We start from the raw sequence: 11312 nt of genomic DNA, 5'->3' as shown, positions 1-11312 counted from the left end.
GGAAATGTCCAGAGAAGACAAACAATTCCTGAACATTATGAATCACTCTGCAAACATGTCAGACGCCAAAGAGGATGGCGATGTTGTAGCAGACGCCAAAGAGGATGGAGATGTTGTAGCAGACGCCAAAGAGGATGGAGATGTTGTAGCAGACGCCAAAGAGGATGGAGATGTTGTAGCAGACGCCAAAGAGGATGGAGATGTTGTAGCAGACGCCAAAGAGGATGGAGATGTTGTAGCAGACGCCGAAGGAGACAGTGATAGGGATGTTGAAGGCAAAACTGAGGCCCCCCAAGAGGAAGAAGATGAGGGTCGGGATTCAGGTGATTACTATGAAGAGGCAGACGACGAGCCTTTTGAAAGCCAGCCGACTTCAGACTCCTGTCACAGCATGCCTGACTTCACAGCAGATGTCGAGTTACACCAATCTGACGCAGTGCCTGAGGAAGAAGCCAAGCCTGTGGCCGAGAAAGTGAAAATGTCAGATGGACACTACTGCCTAGACTTGCCATTCAGACAAGAAAATCCCAGCTTGCCCAACAACAAACACGTTACCGAGCAGCTCATCTGCGATTTTGCTGCTATGGTAGCAGGGCACCGGCTGAACCCAAGTGACAGACCTGAAGAAGTGACTGACTCATCAATGCAGGAGCCCTATAAGGAGAGGCTTGGAATTGGGTGAAAATATAACCCACAGGTTCTCTCAGCGCTGGACGGGATGGCAACACTACTGCTTCAACCTAAGAACAGCAAAGACTGATGACCCTTAAAATAAGGGAGAAGAAAATAAACTAAAAATTATTTAAGAATTACATGCTAACACATACACACCATTTGTATAGCTCCTTTATTATTTATTGGTAATTGTTTTTGTTTTCATACTAAAGCCAATTAGGGGCCGGTGTGTAGGAGCCATTTTGTGGGTGATGTTGGTGTGTCAGTTTATTTGAGTTATATGTATAGTGCAATATTATTTATGAACACTGGGTGGCGGGGTTTAGCTGCACCGGGTGTATATAAGGAGGTCATAGGTGACAGGAGCGGGGAGGACACAGAAGGAGAAGAGCATACCGATTCCACCAGCCCGGCAGGTGCTCATAGAATCACTAGAACGCTAAATTAACCCTGGTATGTAAAGACGAATAAACATCATCATAAACCACAATTTAAGGACCGGAAAATCATCTGTTTGTGTCTGCGTCTGGATCACTTTTCAACCCTTCTGTGTCCTCCCCGCTCCTGTCACCTATGACCTCCTTATATACACCCGGTGCAGCTAAACCCTGCCACCCAGTGTTCATAAATAATATTGCACTATACATATAACTCAAATAAACTGACACACCAACAACACCCACAAAATGGCTCCTACAAAATAAATAAGCAATATTTATAAAATAAAAGATGTGTAACATTGTATCCATCTATCTATCTATCCATCTATCCATCCATCTATCTATCTATCCATCTATCCATCTATCTATCCATCCATCCATCCATCCATCTATCCATCTATCTATCCATCTATCTATCTATCCATCCATCCATCTATCCTCTATCCATCCATCCATCTATCCATCCATCTATCCATCTATCTATCCATCTATCCATCCATCCATCTATCCATTCATCTATCCATCCATCCATCTATCCATCTATCTATCCATCTATCTATCTATCCATCCATCCATCTATCCATCCATCTATCTATCTATCCATCCATCCATCTATCCATCCATCTATCCATCCATTCATCTATCTATCCATCCATCTATCCATCCATTCATCCATCTATCCATCTGTCTATCTATCCATCTATCCATCCATCCATCCATCCATCCATCCATCCATTCATCCATTCATCTATCTATCCATCCATCTATCTATCTACCCATCCATCCATCCATCCATTCATCTATCTATCCATCCATCTATCTATCTACCCATCCATCCATCCATCCATTCATCTATCTATCCATCTGTCTAAATGAGGGCTAGCTCTTTTTGACCCTTAAACTCTAGGAAGTAGGAGCATCTAGAAGGGTACAGGTGATCCCAGTGTATGAAGTGACTGATCCCAGGTTCTGTCAGGGTCTGAGGTTTGATCCCTGACTGAGTCACCACCTCTGAACATGCAGACAGATCAAAGACGATGGCGTGTAGTTTGTGTTTTCTCCTCTGATGTGTGCCATGCAACACGCTGTCATGCGTCTGTCTCTGTCTGAAGCAAACAGGAAGAGGCTTGTAAACTCTTCCTTTAGGCCTGGCAACAATGAGGTGCAGTAGAGACGCTGCAGAACAACAAGGTAACAGAAGACAGGTAATGTCCATGTAAACCCTCAGAGGACATAGATCGATGTTCTCTGACTCAAAAACACTTAAAACCTTTAAAAACTATCTGTTTTAAGTATATTTATTTGTCCGTATTTGACTGAAAAGGCACCAGTTTTATAAAGCAATGTAAAGCAATCAGATTCAGAACCAAAATATATATTTGTTGACAGATGCTCAATTGTAGAATAACGTAAAATTAAAAAGAAACATAAATTAGAATTAAAATGTGTACACTCAAATAAAAAAACGTAAGTAAATATGTGCAAATGTACCTACACTACATAATAACAACAAATATGTAAAAAAAAAAAACATGTTTACATTTGCTGTTAATCCATGATTTGATACCCAAAACAACAACAATGGAGAGTACGGTGGCCCTGAAGTGCAAGACACCACAGCATTTCAGAAAACACTACATCATTTCAGAAAACACTACGGCCCTGTCTCAGGTCGGTTAAATGAAATCCTTGCTTCCCTCACTTGCGTCGTTTCCCTGGCTGCTTCTCAGGTCGACTATTTTCATTTCGTCGCTCCTCGGTCCTCGGTCTCACCGGAAGTTGATTTGTCTGCGCCATCTTGAGTACCGTCCCATGGCTCTTATTTCTGCCGGAGGACCGAGGATCGAGGAGCGAGGAGCGATAATGGAGGAGCGATAATGGAGGAACCACCAGACCATCCTCCGATGAAATCCTCCGATACTCGCCCCGCCCCCTTACTGTGTATCGCTCACTGATTGGACGATGCAGTGCATGCACTGATCTCATGCTTCTTGACATGAGAGCAGAGTGAAGAAAATACACGAACCTCACGGGAGTCAATCCTCAGTTTATACCGTGTTTTGTTTCAATTCCTGTTTCATTTAGTTACACATATGTGATATATCTGAACAACAAAGTGGTCAAAAATCATTTTATTCATTTGTTGGAAACATTTTCATGATCGCTTTTTTCGTTTTACATTTTCATTTATTGTCATTTCCATTCAGTCAGTCATTAAGTGCTATTGAAATGTTAATTTACTACATATCCAAACAAACAAACAAAGTGTGCAATCCAATGAATGTTAATCTAACTGGGTTTTGATAGATAACATATCTCTTTTTCTTCTCTCAACTATTTTGTTTCTTTTGTGTACTCTAATCAATATTAATCAAACTATTGTTCGTTTATACATTTTAAGAATGGCGTTTATCTTTTTTGAGAATTAGTTCTTATTTTATTTTATTTATTGGGATCTACAACAGATGATACAAATGTTTGTGTCAGTAAATGTGTACTAACAGAGGCGGGGGTGTGTGTGGAAATAACGGGGACAGAGCTGCTGTCAGACGATCAGCTGTGCAGCGTCATCACAAACGGACGTCGCTTCACGTGACGCTCCGGAGGAAAGGACGTCCCATTGCTCTTAAAACTCATTTCCCTGCTTCTCGTGGTTTCCTTGCGTCCCTCCATGCTTCCCTGGTGGGAGGGACTAAACGCAGGGAAACCACGCAAGTGAGGGAAGCAAGGATTTCATTTAATCGACCTGAGAAGCAGCCCCTGTGTTTTCTGAAATGCTGTGGTGTCTTGCACTTCAGGGCCACCGTAGAAGAGAGTCTGTTGCTGCTTTAAACTCCTGCATTTCCCCACAGGGATTAATACATGTCTGTCTGTCCGTCCGTCTGTCTATCTGTCTGTCTGTCTGTCTGTCTGTCTGTCTGTCTGTCTGTCTGTCTATCTATCTATCTATCTATCTATCTATCTATCTATCTATCTATCTGCCTGCCTGCCTGTCTACTATCCTCCATTCTCATCTGTCCAGCAGGTGGTGATAATGCGCCAAAAGCGTCGAATAACAACCGCAAAATTAAGCGTAGAAGAAGAACGCGTCACATGACCAGAAATGTTTAATCAACATCCATGCTAGAATCATCACACCGTGGGAACAGATATAAACAGCACCAGGTGGATATTAAATATATAATAACCCCTGAGGAAGATGCGCTCTCTGGGCTCCGTGCAGCACAAGATCCCGTGCGTGTTCCTCACGGAGGTGAAGGAGGAACCGTCCAGAAAACGCGACTGTCAGGTGAATACAGACACCCAGAAACATCTAGAGACTGCTGCTGATAAAGCAAAAACAAAGGGTGGACGTGTATGTATTTCTTATTAGATAAAATAAAGAAAAAGCAGGTCGTTTTTTTTTAGTAGACAGTACGCTTATGTTTTAACTTAGACGCATTTTCTCCTCTCCTCACCATCCTCCTTTACCATTGACTTACAGTGGTGTACTTGCCCAGTGTAATGCAATACAATGCTTTGGAGTCACTGGGTCACATGACATTCAAGCTATTACAAATAAATTAGAGATTGAAAAATGCAGATTCAATTAAAATAGTCATATATAATAATAGGTGGACTAAAACACAACAACACATTTTATGTGTCTTGTGTGATAATACAATGCTGCTTGAATTAGTCAATTAGTCATGAACAGGATATGGAAAACATACTTGCAAATAAGGAACTGCTATTTTTCTCACAGATAGATTTATATGAAATGAACCAAAATATGATTTTGTAAATTTAATTGTAGTTACACTAACATTGTAGTTTTTATATTTTTCCTCTGAATGAACTGAACCTCTGTCTCTTCAGCAGTTCCAGGTAGTCGCCACAGAGACCCTGAACCCCGTGGCTCTGGAGGCCGACATCCACGGTGCCGTCGCCACAGAGAAGATCGACGGCACCTGCTGCTACGTTACACTTTATAACGGTGAGCATCTCCACAATAATAACATAGAAGCCCTCTGGAGAAGGGGTGAGCGTTGTGTTTGGGCTGGGCAATATATAATAATAATAATACTATATCTGTACTGTGATATGAGACTTGATATTATCGTATATTTTGGTTATTGTAATGTTGTAAGTGCTGTCTTTCCCTGGTGCACTATAGAAAAGTAATATCATTTTCTAGATTTTATATTATTTGATTCTACCCACTTAGTCCTTATATCATCATTTCAATATTTAGTAAAAGCACCAAAGGGACAATACTGTTGAAATATCGTTATTGAAATATTTGGTAAACATCTTTTACTATTTGTGTTTCTTTATATCGCCCAGCCCTACCATGCTGTTTTCTTTGTTAAAAATAAATAGGCTAAAATATATACGTTTGCGGTTGTGTTGCCTGTACTGCTTCATATTGTGATATGTTGTTGATTTAAAAAAACTAGCATACTAGCAATTATCTTAGTACTCCATTTCTCTTAAAAAATAAACAGTCCTTCCTCTAGAACAGGGGTTCCCAACCCCCAGTCCGGTACCGGGCCGTGGAGGTGTTACTGCCGGGCCGCGAAATAGCTGTGAGTTTATCGTAATATTTGCAGAATTATAAATATATAAAAATGATCATAATATATTTTTTAAAAAGTGTTTAATGTCCGCACCTATACCAGTCATATTATTTCATCCAGTAGCCTAGTTAATCTTCCACCAGATAACTGTTGAAAATAGCTTTTATGATGTTCCGAGGGATTCGGCGGCTCAGCCTGGTCTCAGCCTCTCGTGCGCACGAGAAAGTTACCGGTGCGCCAAGTAGGAAGAGGAGCGCACAGGAGACAACCGCTTGATTGCAGACTGTAATGTTTATGTGGGGAAATGGCAGTGCATACATTATTTGAGATATTTCAAACTCGGACTTCATTTTAAGGACATGTCGGCCAGGGGTGTAGAGCTATATGTTTTATTAGCTTTTCTTTTTAATGACTGATTTTAAATGCCATTTTCTTAATGTCTTTCATTTTTTTGTAAAGCACTTTGAATTGCCTTGTGTTGAAAAGTGCTATATAAATAAACTTGCCTTTGTTTAAGCACCGGCTTGGCAAAACAGGAGAGTAAACCAGTCTGCCTTGATCTATGAATTCATGTCCGGGACTCTCACGGTATCTGCTGCCCGCAGCTGTTTGAAGGAAAGCCTCCTTCACTTCATGAAATGGCTGCAGGCAGCATCAGGAGGCAGCGGGACGTGTAACTCCGCCTCTGAGAAGTGCAGCACCAGCGCGCCGAGAGCTGTGCCTTTTTACGCACCGCCTTCGCTGTGTTTACCTTCATCAGAACAGCGAGTGACTGCAGGCAGCTACGTGTTAACCACACACACCTCTACACACATCGAACTGCCCGATTACTCCCCCTTTTATTAGTTTTATGAAGGAGATGTCCAGTCACCAAGGCGCATGATGTGGGTGTGTGTGCTCTGCTCAGCTCTGTGTGTTCGGTGTGTCACACTGAGTTTAATGGCCGTTTCCTTCTGCACTTTCTTTCTCACGACAACAGGCCATGTTTGGTTTTTTCTTTGAGGGGAATAGTTTTGTTGAAGCTGTTGTTGGCCTGTGGGAAAATGTAATCATAAGAAATGACTCTGGAAAAGCTGCAGATAGAGCCATGAGAAATGAATGCAACTGATTATTTAATGTTTAATGTTATTTTTATAGGCAATACTTTAAGCTTTGTTAGTTCCAGGTTTAATATGTGCAATAAGTTCATTTCAATAAGTTCTGCAATAAACATTGAACCAGTCCGGCCCTCGACTAGCACCCATTTTTTAATGTTGACCCACTGTGTGTTTCAGTTTGACACCCCTGCTCTAGAAGTCACTTTTTCTGTTAGTTTTGTTATTTTTTCCGCAGTGGAGAGGACTCAAAGTGACTGTTTCCTGTTTTCCCTGCAGGGCGTCCTCACCTGTGGGCTCGCCTCGACAGGAAGCCCAACAAACAGGCGGAGAAGAGGTTCAAGAAACACCAGCACCAACACCGCAGCTGTAGAGGTGATTAGCTTCTGTTACATACAAAGAACAAATAGTAAATAAAGTTAATATGTACTGTATAGTATTTAATTACAGTGTTTGTAAATCATAATAAGGTTTGCTGTTAAATGTTTAAAATAAATGGCACATTTTATTTCTGTTATTTAAACAGACAACATGAAATATAAGGAGTAAAACTATAGTATATCTTTAAAAAGTCATAGTACAGTATGCTAGTAAATGTCCAAAAAATGTCACATTATTTCATGCTATTATTAACACATAATAACATATGGTGTTAACACATGAGTAATAGTATAGTTTGCCATCAAAAAGTCAGATCTAATTGGTGCACCAAATCTTTCTTCAATACTTTAGTACATTCTCTTCGGACGGTCGCTCTGTCCGAAAAGGAGATTAAACCCGTTTTGTTTGGTTGTTTTCCAGGTTTCTCGTGGGACGTCGAGGAGGATTTTAAGATTGTTCCGGAGGCGTGGATCCCGGCTCTCAGAGTCCAACATCTCAATGGACATCCGGTCCCCGACGAACACGGACACATTCCAGGTACTGACGACCATTACATTACATGTTAGACGCTTTTATCCAAAGCGACTTACATACATTCAGTCCTGTGGACAATCCCCACAGGAGCAGTTTGAGGTGAAGTGTCACAACGACACGCTGACTGCAGTGGGACTCGAATTTGGTACCCCCTGATTCGAAGTCCAGCACTCTATCCACTGAGCCACAGCCGCCCATTACTCACCAAGTAATGGAAAAATCACCTTTAAACTCTAACTCTAAAAAGTCCAAATTGCAAGTGCTAGGTACATGTGTTTGGATTTATATCCATCATCCCTTTTTCATTTCCACATGTTGTATTGCAGGCCACATTATTTTAACTTCATGGAAGATTTACTCCCAATTAGTCCCATAATTCAACAGCTGTGTTTAATTTTCATAAAACACAATAACCTCACCCTGCTTACCACAACAGTGTACGCTGCTTATTAATATATGGACCATAGTAGCATCTGTTTAACTAGAATTCGGTTATATTTATGGTACCATTTGCTTCAGGGAGAGTTTTATAACCGAGTGTAGCTCATACAGAAATACAGGGTGTAGAGATGTTCCTAAAAACTCGCATCATTATCGTGTCTCTACATCGTGCAGCTCTAACTTGGCCCTTGTGTTCAGGCTGGGTCCCGGTGCAGAAAGACAATAAACAGTACTGCTGGCACGGCTCTGTGCTGGACCCTGAGGGGGGGGCGGTTCTGGTTCTGAGGCCTGGTGGTGATGAAGATGAAGAGGAGCTGGAAGTCTCTGCCGTGCCGCTGGCCGACCAGATGGAGCGAACTCTGGAACTCATCGGAACAAACGTCAACGGGAACCCTTATGGTGAACACATTTTATAACGTTTGTCGGACATTTCTAAGTGGTGGTTGTTTAAACGCCAGATCGTGTTTGTCAATTTAAAAAAACAAAACACTGTGGTTTAAATCATTATATTGCCCGGAGCATACTATGACTTTTCTTCAAATTTGTCGACATACTATATTACATTTCTTTTCATTTTTTCAGATATTTTGACCTATGCTATTTTTCCACCTTGTCTGACATTCTTTAGTGGTTTAAAATGATTATATTTCCCGGGTAATGTTGGGTTTTAAAAAGGCGTCTCAAATCGATGCTGGATCATTTACTGTAGAATCTCCCATATTCCAAAGCTGTGTGTTCAGGGTTACCTTAAATACCTATCCTATTTAAAGCAAACCTGTCCCAAGTCTATTGTGCTCAATTTTATATATTTTTTAAGATTTGATAATTGAGTCCCTACAATTATGTTCTCGATGCCACATTTGGAATACTATGATTTTTTCGTAGTATACGTAACTTTACCGGTTACCTTTTTTTCCGACATACAGTCAAGTCTATTTTCCATGAAGGACAAATATTAACCTTTATTTTAGATATGTTTTAAGCTTTGATAATTGAGTCCCTACAACTATATCCCTGTTTCAATGTCACATTTAATATTATGAGAAGACTTTTTTCTTCTTACTGTGTTGAATTTAGTGATAAAAAGTATTTCACAAAAAAAGTCAGACAAATTCCATAGTTGAATATTTCACAATAAAATCCATTGTATAGTATGTCAAAGAAAGTCATCCTCCTCATCACATTTTTATAACATATCATTAGTTTAATGTAATACAAATATTTTCCAATCAAGACAATCAATGTTTAACAGAGACATTTGTACTATATGAAGACATTATTGCATCGTCTCTCCTGTGTGTCCTCAGGTCTGGGCAGTAAGAAGCAGCCTCTGCACCTCCTGGTGTCTCACGGGAGCTTTGGGGTCAGAAACCCCCCCCCGGTGGACTTCCATCAGATCAGCTCGTGGCTGAGGGAGGGTCCGGGGGGCCGGGTGGAGGGCATCGTGTGGCACTGCAGCGACGGCACGCTCATCAAGGTGAGAAGACTTCATTGAGATACCGTCAGTGTGAGATCACTTAAAGGTCACCTATCATGCTATTTTTAGGCAATAGCATAGATCTCAGATATATAAAAAACATGTCTATGAAGATCACCCGTTCTATCCCTCTGTTTCACTTCCTGTTTCAAAAGTGCTGATTTTGGGTATAAAGCTTAATTTATAATTGATAACTAAAAAAGGAGGGGTCTGAGCTCATGCGGGACCCGGCAGCTACTGTCTAAACCAGGGGTGCCCAACCAGTCGATCGACCGGTCGATCGTGGGGAGATTCCCAGTCGATCGACCGGTCGATCGCGGGGAGATTCCCAGTCGATCGCGAGATGTGTCTAAAAATAGAACAACAACATTCTGTATTATCGTTAATGTCCTATAACATAATCTTCCTGTGCCAGAATAATGCACTTGAACGCATCAAAGCTTTGTGATTGGCCGGCGTGACCCCATGTGTCGGGGTGTGGCTGGTGGGCAGTGGGCACTAGTTCGCTGACGTTGTCCGTGTCAACAGGAGTGACAGTCCGCACACAAACAAGACCGCAATTATGGCAGAAGCAAAAAAGCCCAAAATATATAATTTTCACTCCGAGTGGGAGGATGATTATTTGTGTATCTATTCCAATTCAAAGTCCATCTGTCTCATCTGCAATGCGAGCGTGGCTTTATCGAAGAAGGGTAATTTAGGAGCGGCAAAACAGTGCACAAACGCTACGAGACGGAATTCCCTCCTAATTCTGCCCTACGCTCCAAAAGGGGAGGGGCCTGAGAGGACAGCTAAATGCACAGCAGTCCATTTTCACCAGGCCCAACAACAAGAGCAAGGCTGCTACCAGAGCATCTTATCGAGTCAGGCACGTTCTTGCGAAACACATGAAGTCTTTCAAAGACGGAGAAGTTGTGAAAGAAGCATTCCTGGAGGCTGCCGATGCGCTTTTGCGGGACAGTAAAAATAACAGCAGCATTTCTACAGGTTTTTGATATAATAAAAACTCAAGTTGGATACCGTTATTAATCAGCTGTAAGTTTTAGTTTGTTTGAACTTAATCATTATAATTATTGTACAAAATGGTATAAGAATGCAAACATTCAGATCTGTTCTGTTTAAATTGATTATAGTCTATTATCAATTCAGGTTAAGAAACTAGTGTTGCTTGCATCCTATTTTTTAAAAGGCATTTATTTTTATACTCTACTAAAATGCTACAAAAAAGGTTTGATTCTATTAATGTTGTCTTTTGTATTGCACTTTGGCAGCAGATTCCTGAGTAGCTTCAGATCTGAGTTGTCTTATTAGTAAGCCTCATTTATACTTTTGTAGCAACACTATTTTTATATAATGGCAAAGAAAGGGTTCAGAGTCTTTTCTTTTTTCCCTGTGTCATATGTGGCAGCACTGTTCAATGTTTCTTGAAAACATTACCCACTGTAGTGACGTGTGAATAAACTCTGTATCAACAACACTGTTGTGTAGCTTCAGTTAAATACTTGTATGTGTGTAGATTAGAAGAGGTAAGATAAAGGATCTGCAGTATTTTATGAAGTATTAATCGTACAAAGGTCAGTTTTATACAAGTAGAAGTGTGTATTTGGTAGTAGGCTGTCAGTATGGCTACGCCTCTATTTGGACTGGTAGATCTCGGCAGACTGGCAACTTTAAAAGTAGCTCTCGGTTCAAAAAAGGTTGGGCACCCCTG

The 11312-nt window shown here is 41.0% G+C and overlaps 1 protein-coding gene across 2 annotated transcripts; it reads left to right on the top strand.

The window, feature by feature from the left end:
* Positions 1-3863: 3863 nt before the first annotated feature.
* cunh12orf29 (chromosome unknown C12orf29 homolog) lies at positions 3864-9601 on the top strand (the record flags this gene model as incomplete). Of its 2 annotated transcripts, none has more annotated exon segments than XM_034223662.1 (6): positions 3864-4404; positions 4977-5091; positions 7048-7143; positions 7570-7686; positions 8323-8523; positions 9432-9601. In XM_034223662.1, coding segments are annotated over 6 exon segments (789 nt in total), but the record flags the coding sequence as incomplete, so codon positions are not given.
* Positions 9602-11312: the final 1711 nt, after the last annotated feature.

Source organism: Gymnodraco acuticeps, unplaced genomic scaffold (genome assembly GCF_902827175.1).
Source record: "Gymnodraco acuticeps unplaced genomic scaffold, fGymAcu1.1, whole genome shotgun sequence".
NCBI classification, from domain to species: domain Eukaryota; kingdom Metazoa; phylum Chordata; class Actinopteri; order Perciformes; family Bathydraconidae; genus Gymnodraco; species Gymnodraco acuticeps.
This window is presented reverse-complemented; position numbering and strand designations above follow the sequence as displayed.